The following is a 23,669-nucleotide window of genomic DNA, read 5'->3' on the forward strand; positions in this document are numbered from 1 at the left end:
ATGCAGAAAACATTAATCACACTGCACATCTCCATCAGGGCTCTTGGGTGACCAGGTGCATAATATTTTGAAAGGAATTTTTTTTATTTTTCTGAGCAGTAGGTCTCACCAGTGGGCTTAAAACATTCAGTAAATCATGTTGTAAACAGATGTGCTGTCATCCAGGCTTTGTTGTTCCATTTATAGAGCCCAGGAAAAATAGATCTAGCATAATTCTTAAGGGCCCTAGGATTTTCTGGCTTCAATTTAAGTCAGCAGTTACATTAGCCCCTAACAAAAAAGTCAGCCTGTTCTTTGAAGCTTTGAAGCCAAAGAGCTGACTTCTCTCTGGCTTTGAAAGGCCTACATGGCATCTTATTCCAAAAGGCTGTTTCATCTACACTGAAAAATCTGTTGCGTCATGTAGCCACCTTCATTAATTATCTGAGTCAGATCTTCTGAATAACCTGTTGAAGTTTCTATATCAACACTGCTGCATCACCCCTTACTTTATGTTATGGATATGGCTTCTTTCCTAATACTGCATGAACCAAGCTCTGCTAACTTTGAACTTTTCTTCTGCAGCTTCCTCGCCTCTCGAAGCCTTCACTGAATTGAAGAGGTAGGGCCTTGTTTTGGATTAGGCTTTGGCTTAAGGAAATGTTGTAGCTGGTTTGATTTCTACATAGACCAGCACAACCTTCTCCATATCAGCAATAAATGTTTCACTTTCTTATCATTGGCATATCATTGTGTTCTTTGGAGTAGCACTTTTAATTTCCTTCAAGAACTCTTCCTTTGCATTTACAACTTGACTGTTTGGTGCAAGAGTCCTATTGACATGCCTTCCTCGCTAAGCTTAATCATGTCTAGCTTTGGATTTAAAAGGAGAGACACGTGGCTCTTCCTTTGGCTTGAACACTTAGAGGCCACTGTAGAGTTATTAACTGGCCTGGTTTCAATACTGTTGTGTCTCAGGGAATAGGGAGGCCTGAGGATAAGAAGAGACAGGGGGATGGTGGGTTGGTGGAGCAGTCAGAACACATACAATTACTAAGTCTGCCATCTTATATGAGGGTGGTTCATGGTGCCCCAAAACAATTATAACAGTAACATCAAAGATCACTGATCACAGATCACCATAATGAGTATAATAAAATGAAAAAGTGTGAAATACTGTGAGAGTTACCAAAATGTGACAGAGACAAGAAATGAGCAAATGCTATTGGAAAAATGGCGTCAAGAGACTTGCTCAACCCAGCGTTGCCACAAACCTTCAATAAAAAGAGGCATTCCTGGGAGTTCTGGTCATGGCTCAGTGGTCAGGAACCCAATTAGGATCCATGAGGATGCAGGTTCGATCCCTGGCTTCGCTCAGTGGGTTGGGGATCCAGTGTTGCCTTCACCTTCAGTGTAGGTTGCAGACACATCTTGGATCCCAAGTTTTTGTGGCTGTGACTCAGAACTGGCCCCTAGCCTGGGAACTTCCATATGCCATGGATGCAGCCCTAAAAAAGCAAAAAAAAAAAAAAAGAGGCATTCCTTGGGGGAAAAACGTTTCAAATGATGCAACTGACAAGGGCTTAATCTCTAAAATATACAAACAACATATACAACTCAAGAGCAAAAAAATCAAAAACCCATTTGTAAAATGGACAAAAGACCTAAATAGATGTTTCTCCAAAGAAGATATACAGGTGGCCAACAGGCACATGAAAAAATGCTCCACTCACTAATTATTAGAGAAATGCAAATCAAAACTCCTATGAGAAACCACCTCACACCTGTCAGAATGGCCATCATTAATAAGTCCATAAATAACAAATGATGGAGAGGGTGTGGAGGAAAGGAAACCCTCCTACTCCGTTGGTGGGAATGTAAGTTGGTACAGCTACTATGGAAAACAGTATGGAGGAATCTCAGAAAACCAAATATAGAACTACCATATGACCCAGCAATCCCACTCTTGGACATACATCCAGACAAAACTTTCCTTGAAAAACACACATGCACCCATATGTTCACCACAGCCAAGACATGGAAATAACCTAAATGTCCATAGCCAGGACATGGAAACAATCTAAATGTCCAAGGACAGATGAATGGAGTAAGAAGATGTGATATATATACACAATGGAATACTACTCAGCCATAAAAAACAACAAACAAAATAATGCCATTTGCAGCAACATGGATGGAACTAGAGACTCTCATACTAAGTGAAGTAAGTCAGAAAAAGAAAGACAAATACCATATGATATCACTTATATCTGGAATCTAATATATGGCACAAATGAATCTTTCCACAGAAAATAAACTCATGGACTTAGAGAACAGACTTGTGGTTGCCAAGAGCTCTGGAGAGGGAAGGAGTGGGATGGACTGGGAATCTGGGTTTAATAGCTGCAAACTATTGCATTTGGAATGGATAAGCAATGAGATCCTGCTGTATAGTGCTGGGAACTATATCTAGTCACTTGTAACGGAGCATGATGGAGGATAATGTGAGGAAAAGAACATGTGTGTGTGAGAGAGACTGGGTCACTTTGCTATACAGTAGAAAATTGACAGCAGACTGCAAATCAACAAGAGAAAAAATAAAAATCATTATAAAATAAATAAAGTAAAAAAGGACAAAAAAGAGGCATTGCTGAATTTCATTTTCTATTTCAGAAATTTCATTAGAAAATATGCCATCTTACTCCTAAAAGATGCAGCTCCCTATAGATCATCAGGGCTTACATTCTGGACTTAGACTTAACATATGGACTTGTAACGTACATCTCACCACAGGCCAGATGCTTTGCTTTACAGAAGAAAAACTCTCAAGAGGCAAGAAGAGGAGTTCCCGTCATGGCACAGTGGTTAATGAATCTGACTAGGAACCATGAGGTTGCAGGTTTGATTCCTGGCCTTGCTCAGTGGGTTAAGGGCCCTGCATTGCCGTGAGCTGGGGTGTAGGCTGCAGACACGGCTCGGATCCTGTGCTGCTGTGGCTCTGGCGTAGGCTGGTGGCCACAGCTCCGATTCGACCCCTAGCCTGGGGAGCAGCCCAAGAAATGGCAAAAAGACAAAAAGAAAAGAGGCAAGAAGAGAAAAAGTCCCTTATATTTTCTTTTACACTCTATCTGGTCTATTTTCACCTTTATGGAATGACCTAAATCAGGTAACCGTTCTTCAGCCTCTATTGACACCTGTCACTTTGCCAGGCAAAGCAAGTTAGGAATCTACATGGGCCCATACATGCTTATCAAATTTGGGGAACAAACATACTTTTCAGACAAACTGACATCTTAAATAAATTTGCTAATGGACAAACTTTCCCATATTACAAAACATTTCATTGCCAAGATCTGGGTTTTACTACTCTACACTCTTATAAAGATACACCATAAGACTTAACTAAACTGCATTTGGATTTCCAAATAGTCTTTCAACTTAATGTACCCTGGGAAAACTTCTAATCAGAATATCTCCAAGCCCCTAAATGTGCCTAGTGTTCAGAAAGAATCATTAGGCCTCAGAGAAATTCATCAAGAAGCTGGAAAACTTTGGCCCCCTGCTGGGTAAAGATCCATCTCTCAGTCCTTTGAGAAAATTTGATCAATGATTCTAGGAGCTGAGAGCCTCACGGAAAACCTATTTAACTCTTTCCTCTCGATGAGAGAACTGACAACAGACTTTCCTAAATTAAAATCTGAAAACGTCTCAAGATATCCTGGGCATTTTATTACTTTCTAACAGAAAATATTATTCATAAATCTGCTATCCATGCTGGATGTTGGACTGTCCACACAAGTTAGAGTCTACAAGGATACCTGCATGCAGAACAGACCTGCATGTAATAATCCTGTCAAAACATCATCAACATGGGAGTTCCCGTCGTGGATCAATGGTTAACAAATCCTACTAGGAACCATGAGGTTGCAGGTTGGATCCCTAGCCTCGCTCACTGGGTTAAGGACCCGGCATTGCCGTAAGCTGTGGTGTAGGTCACAGATGCGGCTCAGATCTGGAGTTGCTGTGGCTCTGGCGTAGGCCGGTGGCTACAGCTCTGTTTAGACCTCTAGCCTGGGAACCTCCACATGCCTCGGGTATGGCCCTAGAAAAGACAAAAAGACAAAAAAAAATCATAAACACAATTTAAAGCCCACAGAACAAAAATAACTATTTCATTTAAATTCTGAAAAATATGTTAAGCTCCCCCCCAAAAAAGAAACCATATCTTAATAGAACTTAACAGTTAAATAAAACCTATATTTATTTTTCCTGAATCTTACTCCCCCAGTTGTCTCTCCCCAGTACTCACTGTCCTGCTCACACTACCCCACTCACCCTTGGATTTTAGATAATATGTGACCTCTCCCCGGAACATTTACTTTTATGTTTGACCTCTAGGGTAAGATGTAAATTATGAATGACACATTTTAACTTATTTTCTAATCCTATTACTCCTGACACTTACTTTTTAGGCAAAAATTTTTTTTTTCTTTTTACAGCTGCACCTGCAACATATGCAGGTTCCTGGGCTAGGAGTCCAGCTGGAGTTGCAGCTGCCAGTCTACGCCACAGCCACAGCAGCACAGGATCCTCAACCCACTGAGCAAGGCCAGGGATTGAACCCGCATCCTCAGAGACTACATCTGGTTCTTAACCCACTAAGACACAATGAGAACACCACAAATACTTTTTAAATGACCGACAATTTTGCAATTAAAATTTATTTCAATTTGGAAACCAGTGTCCACTTTTACAAAAAAAAAAAACTACTGTTCTAAATAACAGTGTTTGAGCACTTGTCTATGAATATTTACCTAAAATAGTCATAAGGATGGCATCAATGAGACTTATCCAATAAACACTCTATAGTCTGGCTATTTAGTTGGTATGGATAAATTGCCATCTGGGGGACAAAACCTCTAATGATATCTACCTTTAATACATTTCCATATGGAGGAAAGCAAATCACATAAAGGTAGTACTGAGGAGTTCCCGTTGTGGCAGAGTGGAAATGAACCTGACTAGGAACCATGAGGTTGCAGGTTTGATCCCTGGCCTCCATCAGTGGGTTAAGAATTCAAGGCGTTGCCTTGAGCTGTGGTGTAGGTCACAGACACAGCTTGGATTCTGCATTGCTGTGGCTGTGGCTCAGGCAGGCAGCTGTAGCTCCAATTGGACCCCTAGCCTGGGAACCTCCATATGCCACGGGTGCGGTCCTAAAAGCAAAAAAAAAAGGACTACTGAGTACAAATCCAGTTTCCAATCTATTACACTCCGGCATACACGGGGCTCCAACTGCCCAACACCCTTTGAGCTTCTCCCACACCACCCCATGTAATATTCCAGTCAGCAAATACCCTGTTCACCACCAGATATGCTTTAGTATTAAGGTCAGAATTTTGCAACAGTCCTGTTATATACTGTGTGAAGAGAAGGGTAAGTAATTCTTATTGTAGCTCACACATTCCAGGGCCCACGCCAAGCTGCTCTACATGTAAAGCCTCATTTAATCTTCATTCTGTGACCTAGCATTTATTCACTACATTTTTTTTCTTTTTTTGTCTTTGTAGGGCCGTACCTGAGGCATATGGAGGTTCCCAGGCTGGGGTTGAATCAGAGCTATAGCCACTGGCCTACGCCACAGCCACAGCAACACGGGATCTGAGCCACATCTGCGACCTACACCACAGGTCACAGCAACAATGGATCCTCAACCCACTGAGCGAGGGCAGGGATGGAACCTGCATCCTTATGGATGCTAGTCAGATTTGTTTCTACTGAGCCACGACGGGAAATCCTATTCACTACATTTTTTTTTAAGGTGTGAAAACTCAAAAACCATAGGTTGAAAAATCAGGATTTGAATTTCAGGCAGTCTGACTTCAAAGACCAATTTCCTTTCCAAAAAAGAGGCTATACTTAATTATGTGGGTAACCATCCCAACATACATACTTATTTGCAGAAGAGTTTAGCCTGGGTGGTCTAGAACTACATAACCAAATTCTCAAACAGGGACAAGAAAGCATCCTTTGAAACCAAAGTGAAATGACTTTTGAAGGAAAAATAAAAATTAAAAAACATTGAGTGTGTAGCAACTGTATGCACCATACATACCTTCTGTCACCTTCTCAGGACCCTGTGATGTGGAAGGAATATCATATGCTTTCCAGATCCCTATTTACCAGTCTCATGCTCTCTGGTAATACTTTTATCCAAGTTTAAAAATATACACTTAGGAGTTCCCGTCGTGGCGCAGTGGTTAACGAATCCGACTAGGAACCATGAGGTTGCGGGTTCAGTCCCTGCCCTTGCTCAGTGGGTTAACGATCCGCCGTTGCCGTGAGCTGTGGTGTAGGTTGCAGACGCGGCTCGGATCCCGCATTGCTATGCTCTGGCATAGGCCGGTGGCTACAGCTCCGATTCAACCCCTAGCCTGGGAACCTCCATATGCCGCGGGAGCGGCCCAATAAATAGCAACAACAACAACAACAACAAAAAAAGACAAAAAAAAAATATATATATATACACTTAAACACATGCAGAAGGGGCTTGGGCTGGTGGAGTAACCCTTAAACAGCAGGCATCTAACAGGTGCTACAACACCCTGATGTAAGCAGACTGCTGCCCAAAACAAACAAACAAGTCCCAGCCACATTATGGAGCATGATGACTGCCAAAGCTGCCTGGGAATCTCTGTTCAAAACGGAATTCAAGCGGCAATCACCGCCTGCTGGGTGCTGATTCAAAACACTGCTTCCATGGCAGCACCTGATTTCCTTCTGCAATTTCTCCTTGGGAAGAAGTTCTTTTGTGGCACAGTTTTCTGACAAGGGGGGGCTGGTTTTCCTGGTGCTTTGAGACACTTGGTGACAAGTCATCAAAAACTTGAAAGCACCAGACCACTCCTTTCAACAAGAAGTGATCAGAAGTGCCAACTCTGAAGTCAGACTGAGTTAGCTCTATAACAGCACCTCTGAGGCCAAGCTCCAGGGGAAGCGTTCCCCCTGGAGTGCGCCCCAGGAACCACCAGTCTCCCACCCCGCCTGCTCCAGCACCTGAAGTACCTGGGGCAGTCACGTGACTGTGTCAGCTCTCTGTGGGAGCTGGGTCTGCTCCAAGTTTCATAGACAAGGCTACTCCTGTCTGCAGGGGCAGATTTAACAGCTACAGATCTAGAAGGCTGAAAATCCTATCTAAATGAGGTCAACTATACCAAACACAGAATGGACAGAAGTCAAACTGGCAAGATTTGGGGAACAGCAAGAAGCATCCTCCTGAGAGAGAGTAAAATGTCTGGGCTTGGCACGTTGTAAGCTCCTGGAAAAGGCAGCGATGCTTCCCTATTCATTCACTTAAACACTAATCATAAAAACAATTACATGCCTCATGAAAACTACTGTTCTAAATGATATGAAGGATACAGAGAACTAAGATCCAAACCTCAAGCAGCTAATTAATTAAGCATCACTACAACATGCAAACACAGGACAGAAATCACTAGGTGCCATAAGAGAAGGCAAAGGACCTTGGGAGCTAAGTGGAGAATTGTCTAGCAGAGGAAATGAAACAAGCCTCTGATGGAGGTGGTAAAAAAAAAAAAAAAGCTGTATTTTAGGAAGATTTCTGGAATAATGGCTACCATGTATTAGTCACTCATCAAGTTAAGGGTGATTTAACTATATTTCACATTGAATATCCAGACTTATTCTGCCACGAAGGCATTAGGTCCATTTTATAGATGAGGAAACTGAAGCTCAGAAATTAAATTACTATCCAAGGGTCACACAACACATGCCAGGGCTAACATTCACACAGATCTCTATGATTCCAAACCCAGGTTATTTCCAGGATGCTGTATATACAATCTTTAGAATGAAAAGCATGTTGACTTAATTCAACTATTTGACATGCAATTCCAACAGATTTTAACAGGCATTTCTATTTCCGGTCTTGTAAGAATTCCTAAGTGGTTAAATTCATTCATCACTTCCTGACAGCACTATTTGCTTGTCCCCACTAACTCAATTACTCCTTTCTACTAAAGACCATGATTACATTAATTTAATTAAGTCAGAGTTTATACTTTTCATGAGATGGAAATACATCCTAAAGGAGCCAAATAATCAAAATAGCAAATATGGGAAGATAAATATAATTTGTCCTGTTTGAACATACAATAAGGAAAAGTTTAACCCAATATGGATCTTCCTGGAGCAAATGAGAAAGACCAGAGGCAGAGAAACCAGTTATATATGAGGCCACTGTCATCACTTAGATGTATGACAAAATGAGCCAAGTGTAGGAACAGATGAAAAGAGGAAGAGATGAATCCAACAAGGTATTTATCTGTGAAAGAAACAATAAGACTATAATCAATACTCTGCCATATGGAGGAACAAACACAAAATGAAAGGGTCAGCTTGCATAAAAGACTTGTGAAGTCAAGATGTACATTCCCGAAACATCTAGAGAAAAAGAAAATATATAATGTATTAATCATGTTCAATCACCATCGAATGGGGCGGTGGGGGGGGGTGTAAATTGATCACTGATCTTACTGCCCTGAGAGCCAGAGAGGATCACGATGACCACAGAAGGAAGGAAAAGCTATCAAGTTCAAGCACAGACCTACCGTCCCACAGAATGGTAACTCTAAGTAACGAGCAGAAGACTCAAAGAACTTCAGAACCAGATGGTTCTGAGAGATCATGCATCTATGTTTTAGACTTCATTTTTTAGAGAAGTTTGAGGTTCACAGTAAAATTGAGGGGAAGGTAGAGATTTCTCATATACCCCCTGCCCCACACATGCATACCCTTCCCATCAACATCCCCCACCAGAGTCGCATTTTGTTACAGTAGATGAACATACGCTGTCCTGGGTCTGTTTCACTGATTTGGAAGCTACAGGCCAGTGTACTGGAGTCCCCTACCCAAAGTTACATGGCCAGATGCTGCCAGAGCGAGGATCGAAATGCCTGGGTCCCAATTCTTAATCCTTTCCAGATAAACCACAGTGCACTCCATGAAGCAAACACGGCCAAGTACAGATTCTGGACATTGACTCCGCAGGACGTCTAATTTCGCTTGACCTGTGAAAGTACAACTGTCGGCACCCAAATGATTTAACTTTCTTTCAGAAGCAGAGAGAACTCCGCTTTTCTCTGAGGCGTCTTCCATACTGTTAGCACCAACACCTACTGCCTGGACTCTACATAAGAACCACCAAATCCCACAGCTTCTCTATTTAATGTAATGACTAGTTTAATACTACAATCAATGTAGTATTAAATACACTACAATATTGGGAGTATTAAATATTGGGAGTATTAATAATGATTCCCGACAAACATTATTCATCTGCAGACTGAAATTGTGACTTTTTCTTCCTGGAGCCAGATCCATGAGGTGGTTGCACTGATTAAAAACCTGCACTACATCTTTGCCCTGATTTCCCACAGTATTTTTAAATGATTATCCAAAGGACAGCAATAAGCACAATGTTGATGGGTTCGTCACTTGAAACAGGGCATCTGCATATCCCAAAGACGAGCCAGGTCTGCTTTCCTTGGCAAGAGGAAAGCTTCGTGTTTTCCCAGTGACCTTTCAAAGTCTGATGAACACAAGTTTCTTAAGGGCAGGGCCTCCCAAATTTTGTAGCCCTCGTCCCTTTCGCAAAGTCAACAGAGTGCTGAGCCCACAGTAAGTACGCTATGTGTATGTGTTGAATGGAAGGGTTTGAGATTATGATAATGATCATGTTCTGGGGAGTCAAAATTTTTTTAAAAAGGAAAATAAACTCTGATTACAGAGATAAAAGACCAAAATAAGTTTCTCGTTTCTTCTTTGGAAAACTACCAGAAGCATTTAAGTTTCTCCCTAAATAAGGAAGAAAAAATAATAATAATCTTCCTCCAAATACCAAAATATACAAAGCTAGGGATACTTTGTTAAATACAAATATAAAGAAGGTTGTCCCCATCCTGCCAGAGTCTACAATACAAACTTAACAGTCTCCAAGGAAATATGAATAGGTTCTTTTTTTCATCAGAAAATTAACTACATCACTCTTTTTGCTGGACAATATCACATCTTTGGGCATTGGGGAGATCTTTAGGGTCTGTCCCTTCCAGGATTTGAGACCATGGAGAAGATACTCTTGGGTCAATTTCCAAAATCATCATGAAGAGCACTGTGTGACTACATTTTTCCATTAGCCACTGGCACTACCTGATTAAATATGCTCTATTTCAGACACACTGCACTTTTCATATACATACATCTACTCAACTGCCTTACACTTTTTCCAGTATGCCTCACAATACGCTTTATACATTCCATGACATATTTTGACCAGAAAATAAAAGGCTAAATTCTCCCCAGATGTGCTTACAGAAGCTTTGTTGAACAAATATTTAAAGAATGACATATGAAGATATTAACATAAAGGTAAAAGTGACAGGATTTGTCAAAAAAAAAAAATATATATATATGGTTGTCCCTCAGCACCCAAGGGGGATTGGTTGCAGGAGTTTCGCGGATACCAAAATCTTGTGATGCTCAAAAATCTTAAAGGAAATGGCACAGTACAGCCAGTGCTTCACAGGTGTGGAAGCTACAGATACAGAGGGCCAAGTGTATATAGTAATCGAAGATTCTGTGACTCTAATTAATCTGGGTCACTTAATGGCTTACTGCAGGGTTCTGGATCTGCAGTGTTTATAACAGCTGGATGAGGAGCTTGTGAAAATGCAGATTCCTGGGCTCCTCCTCTATTAGGAATAGTTACGGCTAACAGTGGGCTCAGGAATCTCCATTTTTAACACGCATCTCAGGTAGTTCTGATTCAGGGCCACAGCCCAGCCAAGCTCCGAGAAAGCTAATAATAAGGGAGGTAATACAGTGTTTTGGAATAAAACAGCAGAGAGCCCAAATCTAAAGTCCAGTACTGTCTCTAACCAGCCCTGTGACCACAGGTTTAACTTCCTCATGTGTCCCTTTACCAGTCTGTAATACAAAGGCGTTAGACTGATAGCTAAGATGCCTTCCTGCTATGAAACTCTGACATGATTTAAAAAAAAAAAAAAAGGTAGTTTTATAAATATGGACACTATTTATTTTCCTAGAAAACAGTGTTTGACATATTCCTAAGTAATGTTTATTCAAGGATCTCTACATCATGGATAAAAAGTCTATAAACCTTAAACATGCCAGACACCCAGTTCAATGCCAAATGTTAGACACTGAATGAAATTTCACACACACACACACACACACACTCACAAACACATACTTATACACACACACACCCCTACCTTGAGGCTGTGGGGTAGGAGTTGTGTCCACTAGGTGTTCAGCTGAAAACCTTATCTGAATCAGGATTACAAGAGCAGTTAATCTGGATATTTTTACCAGATATTAAAAGACCACAATCTTGACATTATTAACTACATTCCGTAAGAACCAAAGCACCAGTTAAGTGGCACCTTTTTAGGAAGTAATTACCAGAGGCTGCTCTTATCTCAAACTTTGCTCTAGGGGAGGGAAGGCCTGACTCTACAAAAGAGAGTCAGAAGTTGCAGCCTGGAGTGTCTCAACATTTAAAAAAATCTGTATAGTTTGCTGGAGTGGAGATGAAACATTTATCCTTCTCATGCAACCACTTTGGTTTCCAGGGAACTGACTGTTAATGGCTGAGGCAGGCGGAAGAGAAGTAATCCACAGACACACACACAACACACACCAAAGTTAACTGAAAAAATTTCAAAGTGCCTTTTTATGCCTTTAACTCAAAGATGAACACATTTCAAGGTGACCCAATCCTCCAGTGACAGGCAGTGTTTTAAAAGGGCCAGCGCTCTCCACTTAAACAATTTCTAGTGACAGACTAAATCGCATCCTCTAGGGCTCTCTCCACTGTCTCATTTACTAGTCTTTCTTTCCTGGCAGAGGCATTCCGTTTCAAATGAGTGCTTGAAGTTCATCTTCCCTCCTAACAATTAAAATCCACAGAGCTTAGATGCTTTAGGAAAGAAAAAAAAAAAAATGTCTTTTTAACTTGGTGGGCACCATGGAGGACTTGTAATTATTTAATTATACAACAAACCCAAATGACTACTTTATAGTTCTTTTCTATTTACCAAAACAGCATCAAAATAATAAAACACAGCCTCATCACTCATGCTTATAAGCAACCGGTAAAAGATTTCTAAGGTAAAAATCAAAGCTTGAGTTCAGGAAAGGATGCCCAGTGTAAAATCTAAAAGCATAAATAATCATTATATTGACTATGAATTTCATACACAGAATATGAAGGATTTTGTTCTTCCTTCTTCACTAAAATACTATTCTTAGCCATTATAAAATGAGAAGATTACATGAGAAACTCTGAAAATTGAGTTCCTATAGTTAATGAAACATATCAGGCTGTTTTGGGTCAGTCCTTCGGTAAAAACTACACCTTGTCAAAAACATCCATCCTAAAAAAACCTCCCCTGGTCTATCTGCAGATTTCTTTGCACCTTTCCAATCTGATTACTTCTGTGTGGTCACTTGTATTATTCTCAAATGAATTACATGATAGTCTCCCTTAGTTCACTGTGAACTCCAGGAGAGCAGAGACCAGGCTATGCTCACTTTGGTACTGCAGCCATTACCAGGAGCAACAAGTAACCAGTGCCAGGAACAGCAGGCACTCTACTTCTGTTTTGGTTTTTAACATGTGTAAATTCATAACACATAAAATAAATTTTACAAATGTATTCTGGTTCCCTTGTCCTCCTGAACAATTGTCCTAACCTGTCCCCATCCTCAGGGAGGGGTAAGGAAGTCATTTAAGCCAGGTTGGGAGGGAGAGCCACTATGGCTCAGGGTTGGGTATGGGAGCTCAACAAGCAAGGAGTGGCTCTCACACACCGGCTACGCCAGAGTCCTATCACAACACAGAGAGTGTCTGCAGGACAGGGCAGCCAGACATGGGATTCAAGGAAAAGGAGGTTATGTACATGGAATGATAGGTAGCCTGGCCCAGAGAGCCACAGACCTGCTGAGGGGGTGTCAATGTGGGCTGTAGCCTGATGTGGGCAGGTGGAGCCCAAGCAGGATGAAGATGCCCAACTCAGGCTGTCAGAACCTAAGAGAGCCAAGAAGAATATCCTCTGGGAGTGGAGTGTGTAGAGCCCAGCATGTACAGAGTTTCAAATACGCAAAGGAAGAAAAATGGAATAAATCCATGGTGCTGGACTATAATTGAGGGCTCAATATGAACCCATGGGTTTCACTCTATAGAGAGATATAGACAATTACAGAAGTAAGTGTGTGTGAGCACGTGTATGTGTGTGTGTGTGTGTGTGTGTGTGTGTACAGAGTACATACATTCTCTAGCTCTACCAAGTGGGGGGCTTAAGAGCAGAGACACTCCAGTCACCATGAGCACAACTATAGCTCAGATAGTGGATTCTAAATACCATCTTCCACTGAAAGAAACATTCCTTGGAGAAAGAGCCCACTCCAGTGCTGGGGCAGGGAAAGTGTAAAATAAGCCTAGAAATGCTTTGTTAAGCCATGAAAGAATGAAGCACTTCAAAAATAATGGGGCATGTCAAAAAGAGAGAGAGGCCAGGCTGCAGAGAGCTTCCCTTAGCAAAATCTGAAAAAAATTGAATATTAAATAATAATAGTAACAATTATAACCTATTGAGGAAAAAGAGGAAACTTCAGATGCGTACTAATCTAAGCAAACATATATAAATTGAAAGTTTACAGGGAAACAAAGTACTTACATAGTTTCAAAGTACCACCCCACAAAATACATGGGAATTACAAGTTAAAAAGTAACTTTTCAGTGGCCAAGACTAAGAGACAGCACCTACATCAAATGATCAAAATGAATGAGACAAATCAATATCATACACTAGGATGCAATGAGAAGAACATGGCTCCATTTCTGTGAAATTCCTGCCAAAGATACATCACCTAAATCTAACCATGAAAAAGCACTGCAAACAGAAACAGAGGAGCATTCTATAAAATAACTGGCCCGTATGTGCAAAAGTCAATGAGAAATTCTTCCAGACATATGATTCAGAAATGGATCTTTTTGAAATTAAAAAAAACATTATTTGGACAATTGGCTAAATGTGAATGAAGTTCAGGGACTGGATAGTAATAACGTATCCATGTTAAAGCTCCCACTTTGAGGACTGCAGTGTTGTTGTAGCTTTTGAGGAAATAGTAAACTGTCATTATGCTTAAATAATCAAGTATCCAGGGGCAGTGATGCATTATGTCAATGGTTTTCCTCAAGTGGTTCGAAGGAAAAATTTCTTTCCACTGCACTTACTTACTTTCCTAAAAGTTTGAGATTGCTTTAAGGTTGGGGGTGGGGGGAGTGTAGAAAAAAATCTTTTATTTTGGTTTATGATCAATACAGGTTTTTCCCGCTATCCGAAAGTAGAGTGTTCCTAGAAAAACCTTTCATGAATTGAACTGGCATAAAGCATAAAGAGTATAAAGAGTATAACCACTTTCCGAAAGTTCTCATTACACCATTTCGCTTTTACAGAAGACCTACATTAGTACAGGTAATGGCTTTTTTCATAAAAGCAAAAATCCTTTCAGATTTCTTTCGGTGAGCAAAAACAGGTATAAATGTGTATCTTCTGTAAGTGAAGTGGTGACTTGCCTTTTCTTATACTATAGACTGAGTGCCCAAGTCAGCACCAAAAGACAAATCTCCCAGGTCTGAATTCTGGTTCTGCCACATTAGCTTTGCCTAACTGGCTTTTGGCAACTTACTCTCTGCACCTCAGTTTGCACATCTGTACAACAGCAATCATAATAAAATCTTCACATGGCTATTGTGAAAACCAAATGAGATAATGCAAAAAGCATTCAGCACAATGCCTGGCACTTAGCTAAAACTCTATGTAAACCACCACCACTCTACCCAGCATGCAGGCACAGTATCTGGCACACAGCAAATGTCAAATAATCATCATGCAAGCAACCTGCACTTTGCCTATCTTTAAGATTCCATTCAAAAAAAAATTTTTTTTAATTTTCTAAGGTAACTTTGCAGTGGAAAATCATCATCACCAAAATCAGAAGCACTCTACGCCAAAGTTATGCTTTAGCAAAAGAGGCAAAAATGGGCTCCTTAATGAGCGAGGCCAAGGATCAAACCCGAAACCTCATGGTTACTAGTCGGATTTGTTTCCGCTGTGCCAAAACAGGAACTCCCTAAACCAATCTCTTTTTACAGCAACAGGAAATTCATAGAAATGCCCCTATCCTGTCCCAGTTAAAAATCAGTCTTCAGTGAGTTTCTGTTTTTCAGATATCTTTGAAAATTTCCTTTCTGTACCCAAGAGCTTACATGGAGCAAAGTCTTAGAAGTCACCCCTATTTCCTCCAAAGAAAATCACATTTGAAAGGAAGCCACACTGCCAACATCCTTCCTATGCCTCTTTCGATCCCTTTAAAGATACAACAAAACTCAATTTTAATGATATTCAGAAAAGAAGGAGGAGGTAGAGCACTTCACAGCACCTGTCCTCACACGAGGGCCCAGGTGGATGCCCCAGCTCCCCCAAGTAAGGAGCAGTAGTTCTAAACTTACTCCTTTATTGAACAGATATGTTTCAGAGTCTTCGGTGTGCCAGACACTATATTTAGTGCCTGGGACACATCAATGAACAAAAGAAAGATCACTGCCCTGCTGCACCTACATTTTAGGGAAAAATTAAGAGGCATCTAGCAGAATAAAGAAGAGAACTTCATCAGTCCACTTTCACAGAATGCAAAGGGCCAGAAGCACTCCATAGCACCTTAAAGATCCCTAGGCCAGTGGTTCTCAAGCCTGGGTGCACTTCAGAACCACTTTGGAACCTCCCAGAATGCCAGGCCCCACCCCCTAAGCTTCTAATTCATTAAGATCTCAATGTGGCCTGAGAATTTGCATTTCTAGTCAGTTGTCACCTAGTGTTAATGCTGTGCAGCAGCCCTGGACCACACTCTGAGAACCACCGATCTAGTTCAAAGAAAGCAAGAAGCCTGGCCAAAGCTGCAGACCACTCAACACCAGGTCCAAATATGGCATTCTTTTTCCTTCTTTTTTTTTATAATAGACTTTTTTCTTTTAATTGGCCATGCCCGAAGCATGCAGAAGTTCTGGGGCCATGGATCTAACCTGCGCCGCAACAGTGACAACGAGAGATCCTTAACCTGAAGAGTTACCAGGGCATGCCCTCTTTTTCCTTCTCATTCCAAACTGGTCAAGTCTTTTCCCCACAAGAACAGAGCTGTCCATCTACCCACCTACGGCAAACACTGCTCAAAGAAAAAAAGGTTTTCAGCTTTACGTTCAAGTTGGAGAAAATCAGAAATGAATGTTTTAAGCAGAAAATGTCTTAGGCAGACAGCACTGATCACTAAGCACTGACATAAAAATGAACATTAGAAGGTGTGTAGTTTCTCATATCCAAATTTAACCATAGAAAAAATGTTTTCCTTGATGGGTATTATCATGAGGGTCAGGTTCAGTCTAAAATGAACCTACCACTTTTTTAAAAAAAGTATTTTAACTAAGAGTATACACACCACAATATAAGTGATTAGATCAGTAATAATTTTAGGTTTTTTTGTGCCAATAGTATTTTCTAAAATTTTTACAACATGAATTCCTTCACAATAAGAAAGGGAGTAGGAATTCCTGTCATGGCTCAGCAGTAATGTACCTGACTAGTGTCCATGAAGACTCAGGTTCGATCCCTGGCCTCTCTCAGTGGGTTAAGGATCTGGCGTTGCTGTGAGCTATGGTGTAGGTGGCAGACATGGCTTAGATCTGGCCTTGCCTTGGCTGTGGTGTAGGCCAAGAGCTACAGCTCTGATTCTACCCCTAGCCTGGAAACCTCCATATGCTGTGGGTGCGGCCCTAAAAAGATTAAAAAAAAAAAAAAAAAGGAAGGGAAGAGAAGTTCATTTCCAAGGGGGGGAAGAGAATAAATTAAGAGTTCGGGATTAAAATATACACACTACTATATATAAAACAGATCATCAACAAGGACCTACTGTAGAGCACAGGGAAACCTACTTAATATCTTATAATAACTTATAATGGAAGAGAATATAAATATATCTATATATTTATATATGTGTATAACTGAATCAATTTTTTTTTTTTTTGGTATTTTGTCTTTTCTAGGGCCACACCCTCGGCGTATGTTGGTTCCCAGGCTAGGGGTCTAATCAGAGCTATAGCTGCTGGCCTAGGCCAGAGCCACAGCAACTCAGGATACGAGCTGTGTCTGCGACCTACACCACAGCTCACAGCAATGCCGGATCCTTAACCCACTAAGCAAGGCCAGGGATCGAAGCCACAACCTCATGATTCCTAGTCAGATTCGTTAACCACTGAGCCACTACGGGAACTCCTGAATCACTTTAAATCACTTTACTGTATACCTGAAACTAACACAACATTGTAAATCAATTATATTTCAATAAAAAATTTAACAAACATTTTTTAAAGTTAACAGTATTTCTTTTAAAAGTCTTGTAATTAGAAAACTCTGTTAAAGGTATCAATTGATATACCGCATAAATGAATAATGATTTCTTCCTTAGTACATAAATATTTCAAATAACTTATACCAGCATTTTTAGCTAAACCTCTGTCTGGATTACTGATTAATACCAGTGAAAGAAAAACACCGTTGGGAATTCCCATTGTGGCTCAGCAGAAACGAATCCGACTAGTATCCATGAGGATGTGGGTTCAATCCCTGGCCTTGCTCAGTGGGTTGGGGAGCAAGGTGTTGCTGTGAGCTACAGCAGGTTGCAGTAGGCTCGGATCCTGAGTTGCTGTGGCTGTGGTGCAGGCCAGCAGCCGTAGCTCCGATTGGATCCCTAGCCCGGGAACTTCCATAAAACGTGGGTTTGGCCCTAAAAAGCAACAACAACAACAACAAAAAACCCACTCTTGAAATACATCTTTTTTCATTTAAACAAAGAAGATAAAACAAAAATATGATCATTTAAATAGCTGTATAAAAATTACATTTACTATTATTCTATATAGCAACTGGCTTTTGTCTATACTATTACTTTTCAACAAATGAATGGATGTGATTCTAATTCTTGCAAATTAAAAAAGTAAAAATGCTATATGCCAATTAAATCTCAGTAAGAAAAAGAAGGCAAAAGGTTTAATTGTATTTCTTGAAAGAAAAACAAACTTCTAAGTGTGGGGGAAGTAACAGTGCATCACACGGTGTACAAAGTCACACAGCCATACCCTGAAGATACCAAGATGACTAAGACCCATAGCCCATCCCTCTGCCCCATCCATCCTCTTTCTGCATCTTCCAATCTAGGGAACTCTTTTATTACTAAAGTCCACATTCCAAAATTAGAACTAGAGTTTAAAATATAATCTGCTAAAGGGCAGTGAGTAAAGGAGAATCAATTTGGTGAGGAAATCGCCTACCTTTATAAAAACAAGCGCTTATCGTTCAACAAAGTTGTGGACCATCACATGAAGTCTAGACTATTTAATTAGAACAGTCACTTTTAAAGAAAAAAAAAAAGTACCTTTACATGTTATAATTTATAGCTAATTTTCTCAAAATTGGTCCCTAAAAACAGAACTCTCCTTATAATAGTATTCTATATTTACTTAATACATTGTGAGTACCTGGTGAGTATATAATGTACTCACTATATTAGCAAGTATATAATAGTTTACTAGGTACTCACTCCAAACCACTTTATGAGGTAAGTGCTACTATTATGACCATTTATAAATAAAGAAATTTAAGCATAGAGTGATTAAGTTATATCCCAAAGTCACACAGCTAAACTGAATGTCCAAGATACAGACATGCAAACTCTAATATTTAAACTGAGATCCTTAACCTTTGGCTATGTCATGGTTTTGCTATGTTTGAATTACAAATTTTTCATTTTTTGAGGAAATCAGAACTAATTTTCTTGCCAGAAATATTTGATATCAATGAAATGAAAAAATGGTGAAATAATCCAAGCACTTCTACAAATCTTTGTACCTCTAAAATCACAACTTATGCTGTTAATATAGCCTAGATACCTGACAACTTTTCCAACAGCACTCTGATGCAGCTGTGATAACAATTAACTATAGAAACAGAGCATTAAATCGCACTATTAGGAGTGTGGAAGGGAGGCTTTCATTTGGTTTGTCTGGGGGTCTTGGGGATTTGCGCTTTCTTGTTTTGTTTTGTTGTGCATGCAACCACGGAGCTAGAAAATGAACTGAGTTGGAACAAGTAAGTCCAAACCTTTCCTATTCCTTAAGCAAAGAAATTTAAAGCTTAGGAGCCAAGGCTTAAGGAGGTCCACGTGCCCAAGGGTTGAGTTTCTCAAATGCCGCCTGTGTCTAGCATCCCAGCGAGCCCCCGAGGCCCCCGTCCAGGGCACCTGACGGCTCAAGGCGGGAGGAGGCAGGGGACAGGGAGCGACGAAGAGGAGAGGGGGCGACCGCGGGCCCTTACCGAGCTCCGTGCCCCGCTGGTGCGCCGACATGGCTGGGCTGCCGCACCACAGCGGACTACCAGGCGCCCGCCAGCCTCAGCGTAGCCTTCCTCCTTCCTCCTTCCGCCCGCCCCGCGGCCACTGCGCGCGCGTGCGTCTCGCCCCGCCCCCCCGCGCGCCCCGCCGGGGCCACCTCTTCCCGCCTGGCCGTGCGCCCCGCCCTCTCCCCTCGGGGGTGGAGCCAGGGCCCTGGCAGCTCCCTGGGCACCTTAGTTATCCCAGGCCCTTTTCTTGGCGAAGGAATACAGCCGCCCTTTTCCTCGTTCTCTCTCGTTAATGAGGAACCCCAGCAATAACTCCTGCAAATAATGCTGCCACAACTCATGGTCAAATACTTGCCGAATGCACTGAGTAAAAACATTTGGAAACTTTTTGCCGTGGGATTACAGAACAAGAGGGAAGAGGATCCCCACGTGAAGGGGCAGAGGTGATCCCTGACCCTTGTAAGGGCGGCCACCTGGCAAACTGGGGCCCGATCCCTGCGACTTCTAATTTGGGCTTCCTGAAGAGAAGCGGCACTGTGGCCTGGAAAACTAGGAAGCCCAGGAGTGAGAAGATCTGGGGTCTCAGCCTTGCTCTGACAGCGATTAAGTGTGACACTGGGCCTTCAGCTGCCTTTCAAAGCTTCATTTTCCTCATCTGTAAGAAAGCACCTTGACAACATCTTGGAGTTCTAAAATCCCGATTTTATGGAGTTCCCGTTGTGGCTCAGCGGTAACGAAGCGGACTGGTATCCATGAGGACGTGGATTCAATCTCTGACTTCACTCAGTGGGTTAAGGATCTGGTGCTGTGGTCGCAGGCGGCTCTGTCCAGGGCATAGGCCAGCAGCGGCAGCTCTGATTGGACCCCTAACCTGGGAACTTCCATAGGCCACAACCAAGATAAAAAATAAATAAATAAAATCCTGATTTTGTGATATCAGGAAATTTTTCAATCTGACTTTTTGACCAGGAGGTTAAGTTGTCCGAAGTCACTCAACACAGGCTACTAATCAACTCTGCACTCACAATCAGAGGCTGCTCCACTCTGCTGAAAGAAGGAAAACCCTTAGTTATGACTTGTTTAGCATGAGCCAGTTACTATGCCAGGTACTTTCAGAGAGATTGTAGCATGGCAGTGTCTGAACGAACCTACCAAGTATGTATTATATCTGCATTGTTCTACCTGCAGACAACCCAAGTTCTAAATAGAGGCATTCCAGTGTAGTGGAAACTGGGCAGATTCCTAATGGGTCCAAATGCTTAATACATGAGCAGTTGCACTCAATTTCTAGTTGGTTCTAGGAATGTTACTGCCTGTAAAATGGGACTGATCAAAATAGTTTTGATTGCAAAGTTGTATGTGTGTAAAGCATGTAGTACAATACACATCATGGCACATAGTAGGTGCTCAACAAATTAAAGCTATTATGTTATTGTCGGCTTAACACAGCAATTACTGGCTCCATAGGAAAAGCAATCCCAGTCTTATTCCCCTACACAGAGCTGCCTCTCAGCCTTGTAAGCACAAAGCCATTGCTGAACAATTTGAATGTGTCCATATCCCATTCATACATAGAATAGCATTTTACCTATTTTTATCTTCACCCTGACAGCCTGGATTGGCCTGGAATTCACAGCTAGACCACTGTGTTACCCAGTAGAACATAAAACAATTTCACAGAACACAAACATCAGCCAAGGCCATTGTGCCAATGATAAATCAACAAAGACAAGACTACTTATAATCATGTCTGAATACACATAAAAAATGAATATTGTCCAAACCACAAAAAAGGACCAGCCTCCTATCCTAGATAATATAAGTGACTGTCCCTTCTTTACTGGTCAGTTTTAGACTCACCCCATTCTTCTTGTATTTTAGATAAGAATCAAAGGAGATCCCTTGTGGCACAGTGAGTTAAGAATTTGAATCACTGCTGTGGCATGGGTTTGATCCCTGGTCTGGGAACTTCTGCATGATACAGGCAGGGTCAAATAAAAAACAATTAAAATGGCCTGTTGGAATTATCCCCATTTCCTGGCAGTATCAATCCAGAGCAATGGTCCACATCCTTGAACCTTCCCCAAATTACCAAACACAGGTCCAAATCCTATGTCATTTCTGATACCCCCTTACTGAGACACCCCTCTTTTTCCCTGGTGAATGTTCTCCCTTATTGCACCAAGTCAGTTAACCCCAATTTATCCAACTACATGTGGTTCCTGGTGATCTTTGGCTATAGCCCAAACTGGAGAGTCCTGACATCCCTAAAAGGTACAAAGATAATAAATGGATTGTTTTTAGAGGCAGATACTACCCTAAGCCAGAGTCCAAGCCACTCGTTCTATATTCATATATAATGTAAATTTATTAAAACAAAACAAAAAAGCTATGAGATCCTAGCATAGATGGAAAAGCAAAATCAGGGCTGCCTCCTCTAGCAAACATTTTAGCAATATATCTCACAAGAATTTCTCAAGGACTTTTCTAAAACTGACCTGTTGCACAGTACTAATCTCTAAAGTTTGAGAATATAATTGGAAGCATTCAAACAATGGAGATAGAATGCAAAAAGTGAGGTTGGTTTTTTTGTTTGTTTTCAGGGCGACACCTGCAGCATATGGAAGTTCCCAGAATAGGGGTGGAATCGGACAGTTGCCGGCCTATGGTCTGCAATCTACACCACAGCTCACGGCAACGCTGGATCCTTAACCCACTGAGTGAGGCCAGGGATCAAATCCACAACTTTATGGTTCCTAGTTGAATTCATTTCTGCTGCGCCACAAAAGGAACTCCAAAAAGTGAGACTTTTTAAAATGAAGACATGTTGCCAAGTTTCACTTTGTGAATTTGTCTAAGTTTATTGCCTTTTGAAAGTATCCTTAAGGCAAAGCCTCTCAGATCTATGGGCCACCAATTCTATACTGGAATCTTTCAAGGGTTTTTTTTTCCTAAAGCTAATTTTAGGCTTCACTACAGCCCTAGTGAATCAGAATCTCTAGAACCCTGAAAACTGTATTTTTAACAAGTTTCTTTAAATTGTGTTTAAACAAGCAAAATGCAAAGAACCACCGACCTCCAGGCAGAGGAGGGTAAGCCATGCATGCCAATCTGGAGCTACAGCCCAAACTGTGTCTTATAGGAGTAACTGTTTTTACTGTATTGTTTTTGTTGTCGTCTTTTTAGGGCTGCATCCATGGCACATGGAGCTTCCCAGTCTAGGGGTCAAATCAGAGCTGTAGCTGCTGGCCTACACCATAGCCACAGCAAAGCTATATCCAAGCCATATCTGTGACTTACATCACAGCTCACGGCAACGCCAGATCCTTAACCTGCTGAGCAAGGCCAGGGGTCGAACCTGTGAACTCATGGATACTAGTCAGATTCGCTTCTGCTGAGCCATGACAGGAACTCCTCTTGTATTCTTTTTTTTTTTTTTTGTCTTTTTGCTATTTCTTTGGGCCGCTCCCACGGCATATGGAGGTTCCCAGGCTAGGGGTCCAATCGGAGCTGTAGCCACCAGCCTACGCCAGAGCCACAGCAACGCAGGATCCGAGCCGCGTCTGCAACCTACACCACAGCTCATGGCAATGCCGGATCGTTAACCCACTGAGCAAGGGCAGGGACCGAACCCGCAACCTCATGGTTCCTAGTCGGATTCGTTAACCACTGCTCTACGACGGGAACTCCGCCATTCCCTTTTGTGAATATGTTCATATAAATTTTAAGTTGCAAGATAAATCACGTCTTCCCACCGCTACTCCTTCTTCAATTAAAATGAAAACTTAGGGGTTTCCTGGTGATCTAGTGGTTGGTGCTTTCACCACTGTGGAACAGGTTCAATCCCTAGTCTGGGTACTAAGATCCCATATCAAGCTGCTGCATGCTGCAGCAAAAAAAAAAAAAAAGTGAAGCTCTAAGGATATGTCATATTTATCTTGACACTTCAAGGACCTTGTGATCTGGGAGGGAGGAGTATTCCAAATGTTAAGGTCAAAAGGGCATGGACTACTTATGATTGCTTCATTATATGCCCAGGGCCTAGTAGAGTATTTGAGAGTATTCGTGCTGTTATCTTAGAGTGCCCATTGTTTTATCCAGTCCAATTCATTTGACTATAGTTTCTATGATTTCTCA

At 41.4% G+C, this 23,669-nt stretch overlaps 1 protein-coding gene across 2 annotated transcripts in view; it reads right to left on the minus strand.

Moving 5' to 3' along the window:
• The window catches only part of DERA (deoxyribose-phosphate aldolase), a 116,003-nt gene extending 96,381 nt beyond the window's left edge, over positions 1–19,622 (minus strand). For both annotated transcript variants that reach the window (XM_047787475.1, XM_047787474.1), the window contains exon 1: positions 19,509–19,622. In XM_047787475.1, coding sequence (XP_047643431.1) covers positions 19,509–19,539 — 31 coding nt within the window. In that variant the 5' untranslated portion in view covers positions 19,540–19,622. The remainder of the gene's footprint in view (positions 1–19,508) is intronic.
• Positions 19,623–23,669: the final 4,047 nt, after the last annotated feature.

Source organism: Phacochoerus africanus, chromosome 7 (assembly GCF_016906955.1).
Source record: "Phacochoerus africanus isolate WHEZ1 chromosome 7, ROS_Pafr_v1, whole genome shotgun sequence".
Classification (NCBI taxonomy): Eukaryota; Metazoa; Chordata; class Mammalia; order Artiodactyla; family Suidae; genus Phacochoerus; species Phacochoerus africanus.